Raw genomic sequence first — 20,001 nt, 5'->3', positions numbered from 1 at the left:
AAACCTTTCAAAGTGACTGTGACGAAGAAAAAATTGAAAAAAGTGCGAAAATATTCCCATTGGAAATGAACGGAAAAAGCCCAGATTACACGGGCAGATAAAACAACAACTCAGAAGACACGTTCAGCATTTCCCCTGAGAAACTTTCCAGTTCAAATGTATTCTTAACATTTCTCATGACGTTTGGATTTCTCCTTTAGAAGGGAACTGAAAAACAAAAATCTTCCCTCTTCTTATGTTTTTAACGACTTGCCCTAATCCTCTTTCTCCATTTCACAGATTAATGGTTAGAGAGACAAAAGTCAAGTTTGGCAGGAGATGAAACTGTTTCAGACGTTAAGAAGGGAAGAAAAGAAAATGGGCTGCTTTCTGTCTGTATTTTTTCCCCCCCGGTTTTATTTAGTCTTACTCTCTTGACACTTGGTTATCCTCTAATTTACTCAGATTGATATAAATCAAGTTTGCGGCGCTGGGGTTGTGAGTCGCTCGCTTGGTCTTAAAAAAATTGGACGGAGCCTCTTTCTCCCTCTGCAGGTCATTCTGTGCTGATGAACGACGGTGGACTTTCCTCACCACTTCATCACTGCATGGGAGCGAGTAAGTGCAAGTGATATGTCATCACCAGAGGAGCTGATGCCGGATTAGAGACCCTAACGTCTACCTCCAGTCGGCTCCTCGGGCTTAAAACATGCCCGAACAGGAGAACTGGCCCAGTGGGAGGAAAAAGAATATGCATTTAAAGTTTCAAAAAGGAACAAGGCGGCCGACTCTTTCAGCTTGTCAAAAACTGATTGATGTATATATTTAAGGGGAAAATACCTTTTTCGTGTGTGGAGTCTTTGTCAAGTAACGACCACACAGTCCGGCACCGCTGCTTCCCCGAGGCCCTGTGATGTCATTTAGATGTACATTACATGATAAACACAGTCATTTACTTTACTGTCAATGTGTGTGTGTGTGTGGGGGTGGGCGGGGGGGGTGGGGTGTCAGACTCATGGTTAGCGTGTGGCGGCGCGAGACGGCTAATCTGTCATCACTTCATTTCATTTAAAGGCAGAATTATGATTGAGCGTCGGATAAAAGTGTCAGTGTTTTGCAAAGCGTGTGAAATAGAAGGAAAAAAAAAGGGGATTAAAGTCTGTGGTGAAAAGTAATTTTCTTCATGCAGGATGATGTGAAAGGTCAACATCAGTTATTTATTATCATTGTTGCCTGTATGTATTTTACCTGACTAACTTACTGAATTAAACCCATTTTTAATTTATTGGGTATTTTTTTTATATGAGCTCATACTTTTTATGATTTTATTTCGATATATTTTTATTGGTCACTGAGTGTTTGAAAACGAGCTTTCAAATCACACGTCAGCAGTAGTTTCTGCTCTGAGACACTTGTGGGGGGGGCTGTGCTGCCTTCACGTGCTTTCGGAATTATGGTAAACACGAGTTCCCGACGTGTAAAGTGCACATGAATGAAAGGCCCCTCACGCTGTGATTCCCAGTGGGAAATTGGGTCCCTGTTTTGTTTTACCCAACATACAAAAGCACTTGAACGTAGCACACTCCGATTTCACAAAATGATACACACACATGCTGGCCCACTTGTTTTGGTGGGGACTTTGCTGTTTGTCAGTGATTGTACAGGATATACATGTGAACACACTGTTATTAAACTTCTTGTGCCTTGTTCACACCTAAAGTGGGTTCTCTTGTCCTCATGCGTTTGCACCCACACATTCTGGCCTAGTCATTTTAGTGGGGACCAAAGTCCACAAAGGTCACTGTTTGTACAGAATATTAATGTAATGTAATGTAACCACACCGGAATCAGACTCCCTGTTCGCTCATCACGGAGGATGACGAGTCCTGCTCTCTGTCTCCCCCTGTGTCAGTCTGCGGTACTGCAGCCTCACAGCCAGAGTCTGCTCTTCCTCTCGATTTAATTTCCTCATCTTTAGGGAATTTTAAATAAAGTGTCAGAGAGTCAGATAAACTGTTTTCACGCTGTAATTCTTTGTTGTCACATATACTGTATATAATGTGTGAAGAGGAGAATCTCTGTATTTGTTTTACAGGATCTTTGACTAAATCAAACGCAATTGTAAAATTGAGACAAGTGAGACTGCTGGCGACAGCATGTGTTCTCACATGGTCTTACCTGCCGACACACACACACACACACGCACAGGGTTAGACAGGAGGACAAGGTTGTCTGCTGGTTATTTCATCATTACTGCACTTAGCTAAACCCAGTGGTCCTCCAAAGGTTGCTGGCATATGAGGCCGGGAAAAGTTCACTCACCCACATCCTGCAAATTTTTCTTTTTTTTATCAATTTATAACAATAACGGAGAAGGCTGCTAATAACAAAAATGGATGCGAGGAGATTTTCAATGAAATAAAGGTCATCCCGATTGCATCAGTATACTCCTCGAAAGTTTATCTTCCCAGCATAAATCAATATTCATTCAGCTTAGTTTCACCCCTTTTTTTTTACCCCCCAGTTTCACAACAACTGCCTTCAAAAGTTATGGTATTTGGGATTTTTCTGAGGTTTGCTGGAAGGAGCGAGATCTCTATCAGAGCTAAATCTGTGCAGGGGTTGGAGGCAAAGTCGTGCTATCAGACATGTTCCCTCCACATACACACACACACAAAACCCCTGTTGTAATTAAGCTGCTAAAGCAGAGACGGGACCAGAGGAAAAGCAAATGTTGCCTTCTCCGCCGGGCCAGTGAGGGAGGGGGGGGAACTGCCAGCCTGGTGATAATTATAATCATTAGAGATGACGGGAGACGAAGCTAATTAACATCTAAGGACCATGTCTGTTAAATGAGGTGCTCAAACAAATAGGCTAAATAAACCTTAACCGGCGAACACACTCGAGCACAGAGCAGCACCACTGCGGTTTCATCTTTGCACAGCGAGGTTACTGAGACGGGAAGTGAAACTTGCAGAGGGAACATAAGGTGAAGGAGTAAACAGTAAACTAAGAGTGGTACGATGATGATGTTGTTCAAACATAATATAGTCTTCTGTACACTTTTTATTTTCCAAAAGTGGGACAAAGGACATATTTTGCCCACATTTTCAGTGACGTCTTGAAACATTTAGATGAAAACAGCAGGAATATTTATGCGTCGCGCCAAACGGTGGAGGACGATTGACAGTTCGCTTCCCACTGAACTCTCAGTGTTTTTTACAGCATCATGAATCACCACTAAATATTGTTCATAAACTACGAAAAAATGTCGTGCACCATCTAGTGGTCAACGTGTGCAACTTGTTGGACGTGTGGCCACTACTCTGCCGCGTGACACCGCCGTGGCCAGTCCTTCAGTGGTTTGAAATCCAAATAGGTTAATGAGACACTTAAAATTGACTGAATGTGAGAGTAAATGGTGTCCATATCTGTACGTTGACCCTCGCGTGGAGGATATAATCTGACCAGGAATAATCCATATACAATAATCCATCATCTGTCCAGATGTTCGGTGAGTTCTCGCAGCAATACGACGAAGAACGCGATATAAAATGGATCAGAAATCGAGCGAAAACTGGCAGAAGTTTAGATTAAGAAAACACAACAATCTGAATTTGTCTATAGAAATCTGGTGAAATTCCATGTGACACCTACTGCACATCTGTCCGCCCTACAGGAGAGGGATCCCGCCTTTTTGGTTTCTCCCATTTTTTTCCTTGTACCACGTTTTTTCCGGGAGTTTTGGACGACAGAGTGTGTCACTTGTTGTGCAGACTCGAAAGCCCCTCGAGTCTTGTGTTTGTATAAATACGATTGACCTGGTCTGACTTTCACACACGCACATGCCTGAGAACGTAGAGCTTCTTTTCTTCTTCTAATGACAAGGCTGTCGCTTGTACATGACGATGACATTCACTGGTTATTGCCGGAGCGACGTTGCTCTCAAAGCTCTCCCTGTGGAGTGTTCGCCGTGTGTGGTCTGCAGCTGCAGACATCGTTTTAACTCTCCTCTTTTTGGCACAGCAGCCCTTTTTTTTTGCACTTTTCTGTCAGTTAACAGTGTTCACTCTCTGCCGCAGGACCCTCTTGCTGCTCTCTCTCTTTCCCTGAGCCACCGCACCCTCTCTTTTTTCCTGGATTTTTAAGGCTCGCTCACCTCCTTTCCCTCCCATCCACCGACCCCCGGGCTTCACGATCCCTTCATCCCTTTCTCTGCCTCTATTCTCATGAGGTTTGCATTCCACACCTCTGTAGACGGCACACAAAAGAGCAGAAAGCACCACTGCTGACCTGTGGCAAACATTCCACTCCTCCGGGCCCTTTTTTTCACTCGTCCACTCGTCCCATCAGCCAGTCTGTCTCCACTGCAGCTGCAAACAACAGCTTTTAGAATCACATTTGTATGAATTATCAGTGAAACATAGCATGCATAAATCATTAAAGGGAATTAAACAAGCTGTTATTTGCATATTTGTCTGCTTTTATTATTATGAATAATTGAATGTGCTGCGCAGATAGAGTGCAGCACGTGTCTAATCACGGAGCCCATCTTTAATTATGATGACTCAAAACAGACTTCATAAAATCAGCTGGACGAGCAGCGAGAGTTCCAGCGCCATCTGCTCGTCCATCCTTAAAGCCAGGACACAGGAAATTGACTATTAAGCTATAAAAGTGGCTTTAGAAGGGGACGGAGGCGGGCGACGTGTTTGGTTTTTTCCGATTACTTGGACTTTTATGCAGAGGTCAGAGATGAACTGGGCCAAGGGCACAGCTGGAGCTGCAGCTTGTTTTGCCAGAGGCAGGAAAAAGTGATTGGAAAAGGGGGAGAGTTTGGGGTGAAAAGGAGAGGAGCGATTACAAAGAGCATGCACGGACTTGTCGATGTTGTGTCTCTTTGTGTCTCGGGTTCATCAATCCTCTCAAATTCCACAGCTGTAGCTCGGAGGGCTGGTGGGTACCTGAGGCTGTCCAGCACACGTCCACGTCTCCAGCCACACCTGTCCACTCTCTCCGGAGGCACTCGACGGAGGACATACCGGGAACGCCCCCTCACCTTAACGTACTTGATCCCATTTAGCACCACAAGCAGCAGTGGACTGACCGTTGGTCTGTGGCCGCAGACAAATACGAACTGATATCATAGAAATGACTCGATGGCAACGGAGTCAAAGGGTTTCTGGGCTGGTCATAGGTCAAAGGATCGGGTCATTTTTTTCATTCCCTTGTCCCTTACTGTGACATTTGCTCAAATAACCACTTGACCTCCCCAAACCCTATGATGAAGACTTAGAACTAGTGATAGGAGCCATAAAATCTAACTTATATTGTAAACCAAGTGAGAAGAGATTCAAGAGAATACGGGTTTCAGACACTTAAGCATTGGCTTTCACTTCAATCGAGGCGTGACTTCTTTCCTGCCTTCACTCAAACTGCCAGCCGCACATCAATATCTAAACGCCAGTGTCACCGCAGTGCAGGCGTCGCTCGCTGTCAGTGACCCTGCAAATCATATTCTTTTATTATCTCGCCGTAAAACTCTGGCCGCCGCTGAAAGAAATGGGTCACGGTTTATAGGGGATGTTCTAAATAAGCAGGCATCAGCTTTGCGAGACAGCGGCAGGAATAACAACAGTTTATCAGACGAGGTAATTGGTAGTCTATGAAACAGATTTTTCATCATCTGTCTTTATGTGTTGAGTCATATATGCATCATATAATTTTTTTTTTTTTAAAACCTGTATTCACACCATCAACCCGGTGGTTGATAGAGCTGCTCATGACTGTCTTCTTCAAAGTTATGGTGGGAATAAGTGTCTGCTCGTTCATCCTTGCTTTTACGAGCGCTCACCTCGACCACTGTGACTCCCTCAGTCCACACGCTGTGAAGCTTTCTATAAAGGGATCATTCAGGATTTTTATATGAGGTTCTTGAGACTGTGTTCGACAGCCTTTTTACAACAAACAGTAAAGTGCGGATTGTGAACCACGCACCAAAGCCCATTGACAGAAACGGCGATTTTACCGCACAGAACACAGGAGCAGCTGATGGAACTGATGGATTTCCAAAATTCCCCTCAGGAAATAACTCATTGAGTCAAGTTGTGACTTTGTCGTTTGAAGATTCAAGATTCAAGCTTGTTTGTTGTTATTATGCAAGCATAACAACATTATTTCCCGAGACTCTCAGCACACATTAAAATGTCATAAATAGAGCACACGTCTATATACATGTATATAAAAGGCCCTTTTAGAATTATAAACAAGTAGAAAAAGTAGAAAAATAAAGAACAGAAATCAAGATAAACTATTGCTCAGCCTTCAGTTTCAGATAACATAAACTGAATGAATGCAGCAATAGAGCAGCAGCTGCTGTGTCGTCATTATTGTCAATGGTGCTGGAGAGCGGGAAGTTTTAAAAGGACACGTCATTTGAGTTTTCTGTTTTAAAAGACAAAGATAAAACATGTTTTTCTGCCTTTGGGGAAAGGAAATGTCCAGAGAACAATGTAACAGTCCCTCATGCAACCTCCCCTCTCTCAACTCCCACTGTTTCAGGTGTCAACCTTTGACCTTATCATAATCTCTATTGTTCTCTAGCCACAGAGACGTTCAGAGAATCTTCACCACACCGGCCTGGTTACAGTGTCCTCGACGTTTTAACTCCATGGATTCCTGCTTTTGTTCTTGTACTGGGGGTCTTTGCTGATTTTTATTTTCCTTGACCTACACATGTTTCCTTTGAAGCTGTTATGTTGTTTTTAAATGTGCAATAGAAACATTGTGTGTTTGACTTGGCTTGACTCGCCCGGGTCCATAAGGAACCTGAGTTTTCCCTCAGGAGAAACACGGGCTGGTTTCTCACTCCCCAGTCCTTCTGTGGATCGGTCTCTTTTTCCCTTTGCCCGCTTGTCTTTTCCATGCTGTGCACACTTTGTAAACACGTTGCCATGTAAACGTTTGTAGAATGTTATTTTAAAGGGCAGAGCAGTTCTGTGTCATTAAGGTGTTGTTGAGGGGGTTTTGAAGTGTAGTTCAAAGTGATTTTAGCCACTTGTCATAAGATCTATGGCTGCTATCTTTATCTCACTGTTACATAGGCCTTTTTTTTTTTTTAGTATTGTAAACTGAAGTTTGGAAACTGCTCACTCTTCTACACCAAAGTCTATTGAGGAAAATCTGTAGGAGGAAAGAGAGTCTAACGTCAAAAAGTGGTGCAATAAGTCTTAAGAGAATAAGTCTTAAGAGAGTGTAAGAGAGGTGAGTCTTTTGTGAAGTCTAAAACCAATCTTAGAGATAATCTTATCTATTTAAGGATTGATAAAAGACAAAGACAAGATAAGAGAGTTTAAATCTCATCAGTTGAATCACATTCAGAGACAATTAATCATTGTTATTAAAGCTCCAGTGTGTAAGATTGAGACAAAATCATTTTAATATTTGTTTGTATTTATTATAAAAAGAAAATCAAAGTATAATCGCCCGACTGTATAAACGGTTGTTTTTCATTACTCCCAGAATGAGCTGCGTTCAGCCGCGACGAGCAACGTCGCCAAATAAATGTTCCTAAATGTTACATACTGTAGCTTTAACGGTTATCAGGACACTGTCACAACAACATGTGCATCGCGATAAGTTAATTATTTAGTTAGTGAAGTATATGCGATCATCAGACGTCCTTTATCGGCAAACTTTTGGGCCACGAACTCGTCCATGCACGCGCGTTACAAGAAATAGTATCAGAGCAAATTGCTCCCTCGCTTTTCGTTTGCAAAGCGTTGCATCACATTTTAGCAACAGGCCCGAACAGACTCTGTCTCTCATGACAGAAAAAAAAAGTCTGCTTTCCGATCTTATCTGCGGCACTTTGGCCTCTTACAACATCCATCAAGAGCAGAGTTCACTGTCGTTAGTCACCAGTCAGACACAGAGCCACCGCTGATAACATCACACCATTCTTCTCACTCGGGGCGGGAGAGAAAGAAAAAAAAACTGACACAGTTGATTCAATCCAATCGTTGGATGAGTTATTGATTTCAGCTGTGCCGTACTGCTTCTCACCACCAGATGGCAGTGCAATGCAGCACATTAAGTGGCTGGAAACACAAAGTGAACATGGAAAAGTGAGAGGAAGGGTAGGAGTTACACTTTTAATGTGGTTAAACGACCTATTGACCTTTAAAATACTATTGAAATGAATAGAGAAACTCCTATGTTCAATGTGGACACACTAAGTCAACTCAATTAGACTCTAAAAGATGAAATGACAGTGTAATAAACAAACTGATGGCAGATTGGTCTAAATAATATATAGTGGTGACATCTGTGATGCTTACATTTGATTAGAAAATTATCTTTTTCTTTGATTATTATTGATATAAACTGTAAACCAGACAACCAAATATAAGGGTAAACGTCAGTTTTATTCAAATATAAACACACACATGAAGTATTATTAGGAGATTTCTGTAAAAACTATACAACTACCTAGATATTACTTTGGCAATAACATGGTATTACTGTAATACTATCTTATTTAATAATACCATAACTGCATTGCTGCAGTACTGTATAATTAAAGGGTCACTGTGTAGAAAGTTTGCATTGTTACACAAGAAATAGTGTTAAAATACCATTTACTTTTATTCTAAAACCCATAATATATCAATGGGATTCCGACTATAATAGAAAACATGTATGATAGTTTCACTTGATCTCATTTTGAATGAATTAGCATGAGAACGTGAGCAGTGATAGAGTGAATGGGGGAAACTGTAGCTGTTTGTTGACAGGGTCACAGCTCAGAAATCACATAAGCTCTGCCCCCAAGGTAGCACGAGCGCGCGCGCGTGTCTGGCCCACACATTTTAAAGGAATTAACGTGATTTTGGGGGCAGGCTGATCCAATCAAGTTTAAAATCCCGTCCTGTGGTGGTGGGCTGTTCGCGATGCCACGTCGTTTCTTTTCTTTTTTTTGTGTGTGTGTGTATTCGCAGAATTGTGTTGTTTTTCCTTTCTTCTTCTTCTTCTTCTCTCTGTGGAACATGTGACTGAAGTAGACGCTCACATGGCTGCCGCGGCTGCATGATCCGATTTACTTTTTTAAAAGTCCGCTGATCGGTGGCAGGATCCCTCTGCAGCGGCCACACGGAGCAGAGAGAAGGACAGCACCCGCACAGACACACGGACAGACGGGACCATGGCGAGCAGCAGCGGGCAGAAAGTCGTGCTGATCACCGGCTGCTCCTCCGGCATCGGGTTACGAATCGCCGTCACGCTGGCCAAAGATGAGAAGAAGCGGTACCACGGTAAATGCGCTTCATTGTGACATTATTATCAGGAGCGAGCCTGTGTCCGCTCTGTTTACCCGGAAAAACACAACGAGAACCCCGCGTTTGCGCCGGGCTCCTTTTACGCACACATTTCGCACGACTTTCGTGCGCAATAACGCTCAGTCTCTGCGCATAATCAGGGATTTCGTGTTTTTTTTTTTCGTGTTGAGCCCGTGGTGAGATCTGATCCATATCCTTTTTTTGTTGTTGTTGTCAGCACTGAGGCTCAGTGGCTCCTCTGGGTCAACAATTATCATGTGAAAGCACAGTTTCCAGGCGCGATCATAAAAGAAGAGTCTTGTCAGTTCTCTTTCAAGTGACTTCTCCCGCACAAAGCGCCCTTTTATCGCCCTGGACTGTGGAGCGCCTGCTCCGGTTTAGTGCCGTGTCTAATGTGCCTTTAGTTCCCTCAGTGGAGCGAGTGTTGAAAGGGGGACAAAGTTTGAGACCTGTACAAGCAGGGTTCACTGTGAAGCAGGGGCCTTGTGTGAAGTCTTCATTGCTGCACAGTGGACTTAGTTCGGGTGTCCCACTTTTCTTTTTTCAAGTGTTGGATTGGTGCGCGTCTCCCAGAAATCATCACTGTCATTCACTCTGGGAACTGAGGATCCAGAGGCCTTATCGTTACAGACTCCTTTATTGTGACAGTACATTGTTACCTAATCGTAGTGTAACTTCTGAAACTTAAGTCACTGTACGGACTGAAGTTAAAGCAACACTATGTAACGCCATAGCCAGCTAAACATGACATAAAACACGTGACTTGTGCATTTAAATCTCCATACAAACAATAATGTTACATGTTTTTTCAGTAGTGCATGTAAAAAATATATATACAATGCACGTTGTCTTGCTTCATGAGGCCAACCCGGAAGTAAGAATATGATAAAATATCCTTTTCTTGAGCAGTTAATGGTCTCTTCTGCTAGTTTTAGGTCTTGGGCCGGTCAGATCTTCAGAACGGGAATCCATATTCATCCAGATTCACATGGCACGATGGTTTTGCCAACATTAGCCCAAATGTTTCCAACACTCTTTGAATCCATATTTATCGTCACCGTTATGGATTGTTTTGTGATGAGTTTGTAATAAAAGAAATGACACAATGCAAAGACGACGAGGCGACAATTGGTGCGCGTCTCTCTCAGAAAGCATTAGTGTCACTGCAGAGACGCTAATGAGCCTCGGACAGAGTGACGTTATAAACTCATTCCCACCAAGCAACCACAAAAGAAACGTTATTGTGACCTCATGCTGAATTACATAATTGACTGTTGGTCCTTGAGGGCACAGTCACACGTCCCCCAGTTATACCCATTTTAGCCTGCATGTAATACTTTTTTAAAGTTCCATTTGGGGGGGTTTATTGGCAGAATATTCTACGGCTAAGCATGTTTGCATAAGTGTTTAATTGCTTCAAAATTGAAAAAGAAGAACCCTTGCTGTGTGAATAAACAGGCGTTTTCCAGACGGTGAAATAAAAATTACAATGTCACCAGACTGTCTTTTGCAGCCTGAAAAAGAACAGAAAAAAAAAACAAAAAACCTGCGTTTTCTTGCAGAGTAATTTAACCCAGGAGTGAATGTGGATGATATTTATTGCAGACAAAAGCCAGATGTAAGCATGCGTCACTGGGTTTTCTGACCTGTGGAAAAGAAGCGCTCGCCGTAGCAAACGCACCACGATCAGTGAGTGGATTTCTCACAACTTTTTCTCACAAGTCTTTTTAACAAAAAAAAAACCTGTTCATTTTGACGCCTCGACTTGTTGGAATAGTTTGAGTTTCTGGGGTTGCTTTGGAGTGTAGGCAGATGCTACCAATGCAGGAGCGACAGCGTTTTCCACTGAAGGAACATGTATTATTTAATTGAACAGCCAATAGGAGGAGATCTGAAGACTGAATACAGAGCCTGCTCTTTCATTTCACTTAATATACATGATGCTGATACATTATTATGGAATTATTCATAAATAAGTCGCCTTCTTGTCACACACCTTCGCGGTGTTCCTACTCGCTCACGAATGTCAGAAGTCAGTGACCCGTCAAATTTAATTTGAAGGTCTTTAAAGGTGAACAAAAAGTAGCCCAGTGTTGCTTTAAAGTCTCTATCTTTATCTGGGATCTGGTGGGACTTAGTACACTGGAATAGAGGAGCAAAACAAACGTGATTAACTGCCTCCTCAACTCTGGTTTGAGTCGGTTTTTTTGTTGTTTTTTTTGCTCATGTCGTGACCTGTTTTCAATAAGGCCACCTCTGAGCCATGAAGCCGAGTCACTCTCTGTTTTCCCAGGGTTTTAGGAAATCCAGCGGAGATTAAATATTACATTGTGCATAAAGTAATAATCTGTTGCAGCAACAGGCTCCAAATTCGGTGAAAACCCCGAAAAGACCTCTGTGTGTGCAACGCAGTGTGGTTCATTCAAGAATGTTTTAAGCTGCCCAAGAGTAATTCCTGTAGGAGCCTGAAGGAACAATGGATCTCTTGTTCACTCCTCTACCAATACGTAAATCTCTTTGTTGCCTCATGGACACCCGGTCCTCAAATCATGAGATTAGACTTTAAAAGACTAAGCATTGTGCAAAGCAACATTTAAAAAGGGAAAAACTTCATTGAAATACATCATTAAAACAACATTTTCTCCGTCTCCATATCCAGCCCCTTTCTCTGTTCAGACAAGATTAAAGTGCCTTTATCAGTGCAGGACAACAGGTAGATGAACGTGTGAATGAGAGGTTGTTTACCTCCACTGATTGCCATTGTGCAACAGCACTGTCTTCCTGTCTCTCTGCGAGATAATGTCACTCAGTGACGTTTGAGCCGAGCACAGCGTGAAAAGGAACCGTGAAAGCTGAGGCAACAGTGTGCTGATAGCCGCCGTCTCCGGCCGTGATAGATTCATGCGGCGTGACGAGGTCAATGCTGCCCACTTCACAGGAAATCAATTGTGGGACCTGTAAACTAAACAGGCGTGGGCCCTTTCCTAGAAACTCTGTGACCTGCTCATCTGTTTCTGTTGTTTTTGTCTGGGTTTGTGTTTGAGGAAGTGCTTAAAGCTGCCCTCAGTGATGCACTTTCATGAGTTTACACGTTAAACTCTGACAGCAGGGAAAAACACATTCTCACCTAAACAAATTCACATCGGTTTAAGTCTACGATATGTTATCTCGCAGTGAAGTGAAGTACGTGCTCTCTCTCTCTCTCTCTCTCTCTCTCACACCAAATCGCATACAGAAAAACTGTGTTTTTAGCTCGACACACACACACACACAACACAAGAGCTGCTACTCTACTGCTGCCTCGTGTGGTTAGTTTGCGTCGCTCAGGTAAATCCAAAACGAAGTCTTTCAAACACCCAGCGTCACAAAATAATACATTTGAAGTTACCGAGGCAACAGCGGATCAACAACCCCCGCGCGCCCTGATGTAAAATCGATGTTTTTCTCCATGGACTGTGGTTCAAGCCGAAAAGTGGTTCGTGAACTTAAATTTTCCAGCTTTCGCACGCCAAGAAAACATTTTAAAGAGATATCTAAAACTTAAGCAGACCTATGGGGGGGGGGAGGGGAGATGCTAACAGCAGGAAGTTAGCCAAACGTTAGCCTTGAGTTAGCCAAACACTGCAGGCAGCAGCTTTGAAACAGACGAGTTGTTTGTCCCTCCACACGTTCGCGTCTTTGCGTTTTTACAGGCAACGGATGGAATTTCTCTGAGTGAGTGAATCTAAACACCTCACATGTTCAATGACAGTTTCCCCACTCCTCTGTGTCTCCCTCCCCAGTTATCGCCACCATGCGGGACCTGAAGAAGAAGGACAAGCTGGTGGACGCGGCGGGAGACGCGTACGGCAAGACGCTGACGCTGATGCCTCTGGACGTGTGCAGCGACGAGTCGGTCAAGCAGTGCATCAGTAACGTTAAAGACCGCCATATTGATATCCTGAGTGAGTGGGACTCACCCGAAACTTGACCTGCGTCCCCCTGTTTGACCACTTACTTGAAACCAGAATTGAATTACGTGGCTTTTGTGGTCTACGTGCCCGACAAAGGCATTGGTCTTTGTGGGGCACGTAGATGCCAAAGATTTCCCCTATCGTCTTACTGCTGTCGCCTAGCAACCGCGCTGCAGCTGGACGTGGTACAAATCACTAACAGCATGTAATGCATCGTGGGGAAATTTAAGCCACTTGTTTCTTTGGGGGATTTTTTTGTACGCCGTTGCAGCCGCATTTAAAGTTAAGTTGGCCGTTATCTCCTTTCAAACATGTTACACTCTGGAGTGCAATGCATCCTGGGATATGTTGGGAGTTTGTTGGCTGCGTTTTTGGCATAGACAGCCAATTTCCCTTTAAATCTAGTCTCCAACAAATTGCTTTTGTCCAATCCCAGAGACATTTTGAGGCAGTGTGGCCTGCAGATTCAGCCTGACTGTAAAACCCGGGACACAAACACGAGTATCGCTCTGTATTTACAGTACATCGCATCGTTCTAGTCTCGATGACCACTCAACGCTACAGTTTTTGGTCGTTCACCCATTCTCACAGTCGTCATGCATCTGTCAAACCCGTCCTCACACTGCCAGCACAGCTGTCAGGAATAATCTGGGGTTAAATGTCTTGCCCAGGGACACAGTGGTATGTACACAAGCACAGCTGGGGATCAAACCCAGGACCCTCCAGTTGGAAGACAACCAGCTGTATCGCTCACCCACAGTAGCACAAATCTCTCGGCCTGAAAATATTACAATACTTAATAAACAAGTGTGAAAGTAAAAGCGTCAGGTACAAGTACAGAGTCGTACTACTGTGCTGGACCCAGGTTTTGAGGATTCGTGTGTGAGCCGAGCTGTGACTCTGCTGCAGCTCCACTGTCCTCCTTGTGGTTTTGCAGTTGACATTGTGAGTAGGCGGGGGGAGGAGAGCCGGGACAGTCTTCAAATTCCAGCAGGCAAAGAGATTCTGCACCAAAACAGAGAATAAGCCCTGCACTTTCATCTGAGCACATTTCTCTTTTGCTTGTTCACTGGGTCTTTGATACGGATTTTCTCCCCCTTCAAAACCTTCCACTCCATTTCTCTTTTTGCTAAATTAAACAGTGCCTAGATTAGTAACACATGAAGGTATTGACAATCATGTCAATATTTGCAGTCTTCTGATTTAAAGGAACGCTGAACTTTTGCTGATCATGACCAGACAGCACGATTACTTTTGAAAAGATGAAAAATTCCCACATCTCTGTCTTTACAAACACTCACTTTGACCAAGCTCCCAAGGACAATCATTTGTCCAGATGCAAATCAATAAACGTGGACGCTTACAAGTTGCCCCTCCCATCTTAAGCTGTGTGCACATTCGGTCCTTGAATTTGAGGGGAACTGGTCCTGGAAAGTCTTTGAATTTGATGGCAACAGACATCAGTGTTGTTGTTTTAGCAGTTCTGTAATGATCATATGGTTTAATTCTTTCTCAATCACTCCTGGAACATGTTCAGACGATACGGAGAAACCTGTTTGACAGTTTGAATAAACAGATTTGACAGGTTGAAGTGGCAAGTATTTAGTATTTATCCACTTTTACACTTGAACAATATCAATATCGACTCTGGTGAATTTAAACTTTTAAACACCAAGTTTATTCAAGACATGGAAAGCTTGCTTTCAGTCGCATCATTCGAACCCACTGATTTTGTCAGGCATAAAAAACAACAAAGCAGGTGGTGCACGGCCCTTTAGCACAGTACTGGACGTTTTCTTCTTCTTCTCCTCTGTGAACTCGTTCCTTTTGTCCCGTCGTCTCGTTCGGTTGTTGTGTTCGAACCTTGAGTCTGGCTCAAGGTGCTGTCTGAAAAGTGTTACGTCACGCCTCTGTGTTGTTGTGTCACGCTGACATCTGGTGGCAGCGTCAAGCAACAGCGCCTGATGTGTCTTCATTTCTGCTGAAAACACTCACACACACACACACACACACATCCCATCATCGTTTGTGTTTGCTCTCGTCAGTCAACAACGCCGGCGTGGGCCTGCTGGGACCCGTGGAGAGCATCAGCATCGAGGAGATGAAGCGAGTGTTCGAGACCAACTTCTTTGGCGTCGTCCGCATGATCAAGGAGGTGATGCCCGACATGAAGAAGAGGCGTTCGGGACACATCGTCGTCATGAGCAGCGTCATGGGCCTGCAAGGTATGATACATGTGGACATAATAACTCAAAATTTAAATGGAAATAGCCTATTTTAATAATATAGGGTGCTACAGGGATGATAGGAATGTTATATTATACACAGATTTGCACTTGGGTCACAATAGTATGTCAAAATAGTATGGAAATGTCACTCAAACCTCGTTGTGAATCGTTCAGCGTGTAATAGTAGGTGGAACAAAAGTATTGACACAGTATCGTTGCCGCGAGACGTGGTTATCAACACTCTGGATTCTAACATCGATCGTTTCATTGGAAAAATACAGCGTTTAAAGCGACTTCCCGGCCAATTTCACTCACCAGACTCTTGAAAATTAAACAGACAGAAGAATTTGATCCCCGCTTTCTTGTCTTTAGCATTATTGTTATTTATTTTACATTATTTAATTACACAAATATTCCAATCTTTCCTCACGTGATTGTCTTCCAATATCTATTAATCCGTGAATCTGTTTATTCTGAGAATAAAAAATAAATAAAGCATATAAAGCAGCAGCCACCTGTCAGAATACAGATGGAATACATGTATTTATTTACTTTACAATAGCTGACATTTCCAGTGATGTTGACGTATTTAGCGTTTGCTCAGATTACAAACAGCTGCAGGTCATTTTCCAGTGTTTGTTTTAACTCGTGTTAAAGTGCCAGATGGGTGGGGATTACCAGGACAAGCTCGTGCGCTAATCTGATTCTCATATTCTGTCCCGACACATGTTCATTGCGTGTAAATGTCCTTTGTCTCGTCAGGAGTGGTGTTCAACGATGTTTACACCGCCTCCAAGTTTGCCATGGAGGGATTCTGCGAGAGCATGGCCGTGCAGCTGATGAAGTTCAATATCCGGTAGATTAGCCTCTCCGCCCCTCCGTCTCCCTCCGTCTCCCTCCGTCTCCCTCCGTCTCTGTCCTCACATCTGTCTTCACTCTGTGTCCCTGTGTCGGCCCCTCAGGTTGTCCATGATCGAGCCCGGCCCGGTGCACACCGAGTTTGAGACCAAGATGATGGAGGACGTGGCCAAGATGGAGTATCCGGGAGTGGACGCGGACACGATTCGCTACTTTAAAGACGTCTACCTGCCGTCGTCCATAGATATTTTTGAAGCCATGGGCCAAACGCCTGAGGACATAGCCAAAGTGAGACAAGTGTTTTTGTATCGACCTTTGTCTGGGGATGGGGTTTCATACCAATATCAATATCACAATGTTGAGAATCAATTTTTAAAACACGACGCTCCAACAGTTATTCTGATCTTCCAGAGATGAAATTAGATAAGTTGAGATGTTGTGACTGCTTCCTCAAGACTAAACCTTCCCTCGTTCCACTCAAGAAAACCTTTACATGTCACAATAAAAGCATAAGAAAGGTAAGCTCAGTTAAGGGGAAACACTTCTTTATTCAGTTTGACACAGTTTGGAGTAAGCTTTCTAACTCTGTGTCTTCTCTGTCAAAACGGCATTGTTTTGGTTCCAAGTCCAGAGCTCTATACATGAATTAATGACTCGACTCCCGACTGCATTATCTGGGTGTGTTTGTTTATCTCACTGTTCCACAGGCTTGGAACTGTGAATGCAGACACTGAGTTTAGAGCAAAACAATAGCAGCTCTTTAGGCAAAACCAGGTTTATACAGGAGAAATCAGGCAGAGGTACATTACATTACATTACATTACATGTCATTTAGCAGACGCTTTTATCCAAAGCGACTTACAAAAGTGCATTTAAACATTTGGGTACATATAAGAGCTAGAAGTAAGTAAGAGCTTCAAGTAGAAGTAAGAGCTTCAAGGTACAAAACCAGCAAGTCAAAAACTAAAGAAAAGGAACGCTAGAACACTGACAGAAGACTAAGATGAACTGGCAACGAAGGAAAGGAACACAGAGACTTTATACGGTGAGGGGAGGAGACACGATTAGAAACAGGTGTGACGTGTTAGCGCAGGTGCAGGTAATCACAGAGGCGGGAAACACAGGAGGGCAGGAAGTGACGCCGAATACGGAGCAATGAAATCACTCATCAACTCCCTCGTTTCTCCCATTTGTTCCACAGTGCACTAAAAAGGTCATCGAGTCCAGCAGCCCTCGCTTCAGGAACCTGACCAACAGCCTCTACACGCCCATCGTGGCCTTAAAGTACGCGGACGAGACCGGCGGCCTGTCCGTCAACACCTTCTACAACCTGCTCTTTAACTTCGGCCCTCTCATGCACATAACCATGAGCATCCTCAAGTGCCTGACGTGCAGCTGCCTGCGGAGGCGCACCATCTCACCTAACTGAAGCCAGGAGCGTCCAGCCTTTTGCTCGTTCCCCCCAGTTCCCTTTGTTTGACCCCCAACTACGACCTCGGTGCCTTTCTTTCCTCTGAGGGTTTTTCTGGGGTGGTTTTGTTAGACTAGAACCAGTATCTTGGAGAGAGAGAGAGAGAGAGGAGGAGGAGGAGGAGGAGGAGGTGCCTTTGCCGCCATGATAAGCTTTGCCTGGATTACATGCACACTTGCACAGAGAGATTTTGTACGTAGGCTCGACCTCGTGTACTCTCCACAAACGACAACAACACAAAAACGACACGCGCCGTACATACATTCTATGAAGAGAAGGCCTCGCTTTATTTGCCGTACGTAGGCGGACTGGACAGATTTGAGTCCCGTGGAGAAAAACTGCAAAGCACAAAAAAAAAACAAAAAAACCCAGAAATAATAACAGAAACAAACCCAATAAAAAAAGCTATATTCTGTGTCTTCAGTAACGTTACACTCAGGCTCGTTTAGAGTATCTATAACATGAAAGACAGAGTCAGGAAGAATTTATCTGCTTTTATTGTTGTCGTGCCCTTAATTTCATGTTTGCCGTACATAGTGTTCTCATGGTCATAACTGCTGTTGAATCATATTTTTATAAACTGGATTTTCTTTGGTTCTTAAAAGGTTCTATGTATGAGCGGGTCGGTCAGGATTTTTTTTTTCTAATCTCACAACTTGATTTAGAAATAAATCTGATTTACTCTCATATGTATATTTTTGATTTTTTTGTGTGAAATCGAATAATGTTTTATGACTGTGTGAGGGTTTGTTGTGTTTTTCTTCTTGTCTGCAAGAAACCTTTCTGCCAATAGGGGGTGGTGTTTCACTGTCTTTTCCTCCTCCCCCTCAGTCTGTTGTAACCTGTGGATTTCACAGGATCAGCAGAGACCAGCGTGTAAAGGAATGTTGTCCTCTGTGGCCTGAGACGGACAAATTCAATAAATCATAGTGTCAAATTCATATATTTACAGCAGTATGAGTGATTTCAAAGTCTTTATTGTCACACGCGGTGGAAAACAGGTTGTGTTTGCTGCAGAAAACGGATTTTTGTATCAGTTTTAGCATCAATAAAATAGAAATAAATAAATAAAACATGTTTCCAGGGCAATTTTAACAAATGTTGGCAAAAACCTTGTTCCCTCGTCTGCCACGATTATCCAAATTAAATTTAAGACTTTTTAATGACAGTTTAAAGGACATAATAGAGGATCAGCTTGGTTTCCAGTTAACTAGTATTAGTATAATCCAGTATTTAATCACTAATCCTGTAACACTTTTATAAGGGTTTTCAAACGGGTTTTTGAAAAGCTTGACTATATCTACTTGTACCATGTGAGTTTCAAGGACAACTTCTGATGTTTCAAGGGCATTTTCCCCCTCGAGCTGATGGGGTGTTTCCCAAAGATGGCAGAATATTGTGACCCAAATCCCAACACCAATCTGTGCATTCATTTACAGCCCAATCTGTAACAGCTAACATCGTTTTCAAGAGATGTTTGTTCAGACGATTAAAACTTATATTGATGCATGTTATTTTAGACATAAACACATAAATACTCATTAAATAAATCTCCCACGACCCATTCGTGGTTCATGGTGAGAAGGTACATTGCACAGCGAGTTTGTATGAGTTTACTGGTTCAGTGATGTTTACCGAGGATTATTTAATTAAAGTTAATTTGGGAAAAATATACACAAAGTGATAATCCCTGTCTGTCCACTTGTCGGTATTTGCTGCTGGGTTGAAAAAAATGAGTGAAAAGTGCATTAAGAGCACAAACTTGTTTGTAAAGGTTTCATGAGTGTGCAGGTCTGTGCACATACGCGCGCATTAGCATGTATTTGCATGCGTGTGTGTGTGTGTGTGTGTGTGAAAGTGTTGTATGAGCATGTCTATGGGCCAAGTTAGTGATCTGTTGATGGATATAAAGAGGGTCATGGCCTGCCCCCATCAAAACCCCCTCCCTTGAACCCCCCCATCACACACACACACACACACACGAACACACACACACTCTGCTTTGTGCCGTGTGAGAGAATGTGACCTGGTTCCCATCCCTGAGGAGGGGTGAACCCTAATGACGGCCTCCTCAGACACACTGCGCAGCCCCGAGCCTCCCTCTCCAGCTGGCCCCCGGCCTCAGCACACCGGACCCTGGACCCCCTGGTCCATACTGGGCGAGGCCCGATGGGTCT

General features: G+C 43.4%; 1 protein-coding gene across 1 annotated transcript; it reads left to right on the top strand.

The window, feature by feature from the left end:
• The first annotated feature begins 8,986 nt into the window (after positions 1-8,986).
• On the top strand, positions 8,987-18,765 carry rdh8a (retinol dehydrogenase 8a). Its single transcript, XM_044051519.1, has 6 exons — positions 8,987-9,290; positions 13,097-13,258; positions 15,313-15,492; positions 16,258-16,351; positions 16,458-16,641; positions 17,555-18,765. Exons 1-6 carry the CDS (start codon positions 9,182-9,184, stop codon positions 17,780-17,782), a joined length of 957 nt encoding a protein of 318 aa, XP_043907454.1. The 5' UTR covers positions 8,987-9,181; the 3' UTR covers positions 17,783-18,765.
• Positions 18,766-20,001: the final 1,236 nt, after the last annotated feature.

This window comes from Solea senegalensis, linkage group LG19, assembly GCF_019176455.1.
Source record: "Solea senegalensis isolate Sse05_10M linkage group LG19, IFAPA_SoseM_1, whole genome shotgun sequence".
Lineage (NCBI taxonomy): Eukaryota > Metazoa > Chordata > Actinopteri > Pleuronectiformes > Soleidae > Solea > Solea senegalensis.
Note: the sequence above shows the minus strand (reverse complement) of the source record. Positions and strands in the feature narration are given on the sequence as shown.

Excerpts from the sequence above, each read along its gene's own strand:
- rdh8a (XM_044051519.1), top strand. The coding sequence starts at position 9,182 with ATGGCGAGCAGCAGCGGGCAGAAAGTCGTGCTGATCACCGGCTGCTCC. Across the intron at positions 15,493-16,257 it reads CAGCGTCATGGGCCTGCAAG|GAGTGGTGTTCAACGATGTT; the intron begins GTATGATACATG and ends TTGTCTCGTCAG. Across the intron at positions 16,352-16,457 it reads CTGATGAAGTTCAATATCCG|GTTGTCCATGATCGAGCCCG; the intron begins GTAGATTAGCCT and ends TCGGCCCCTCAG.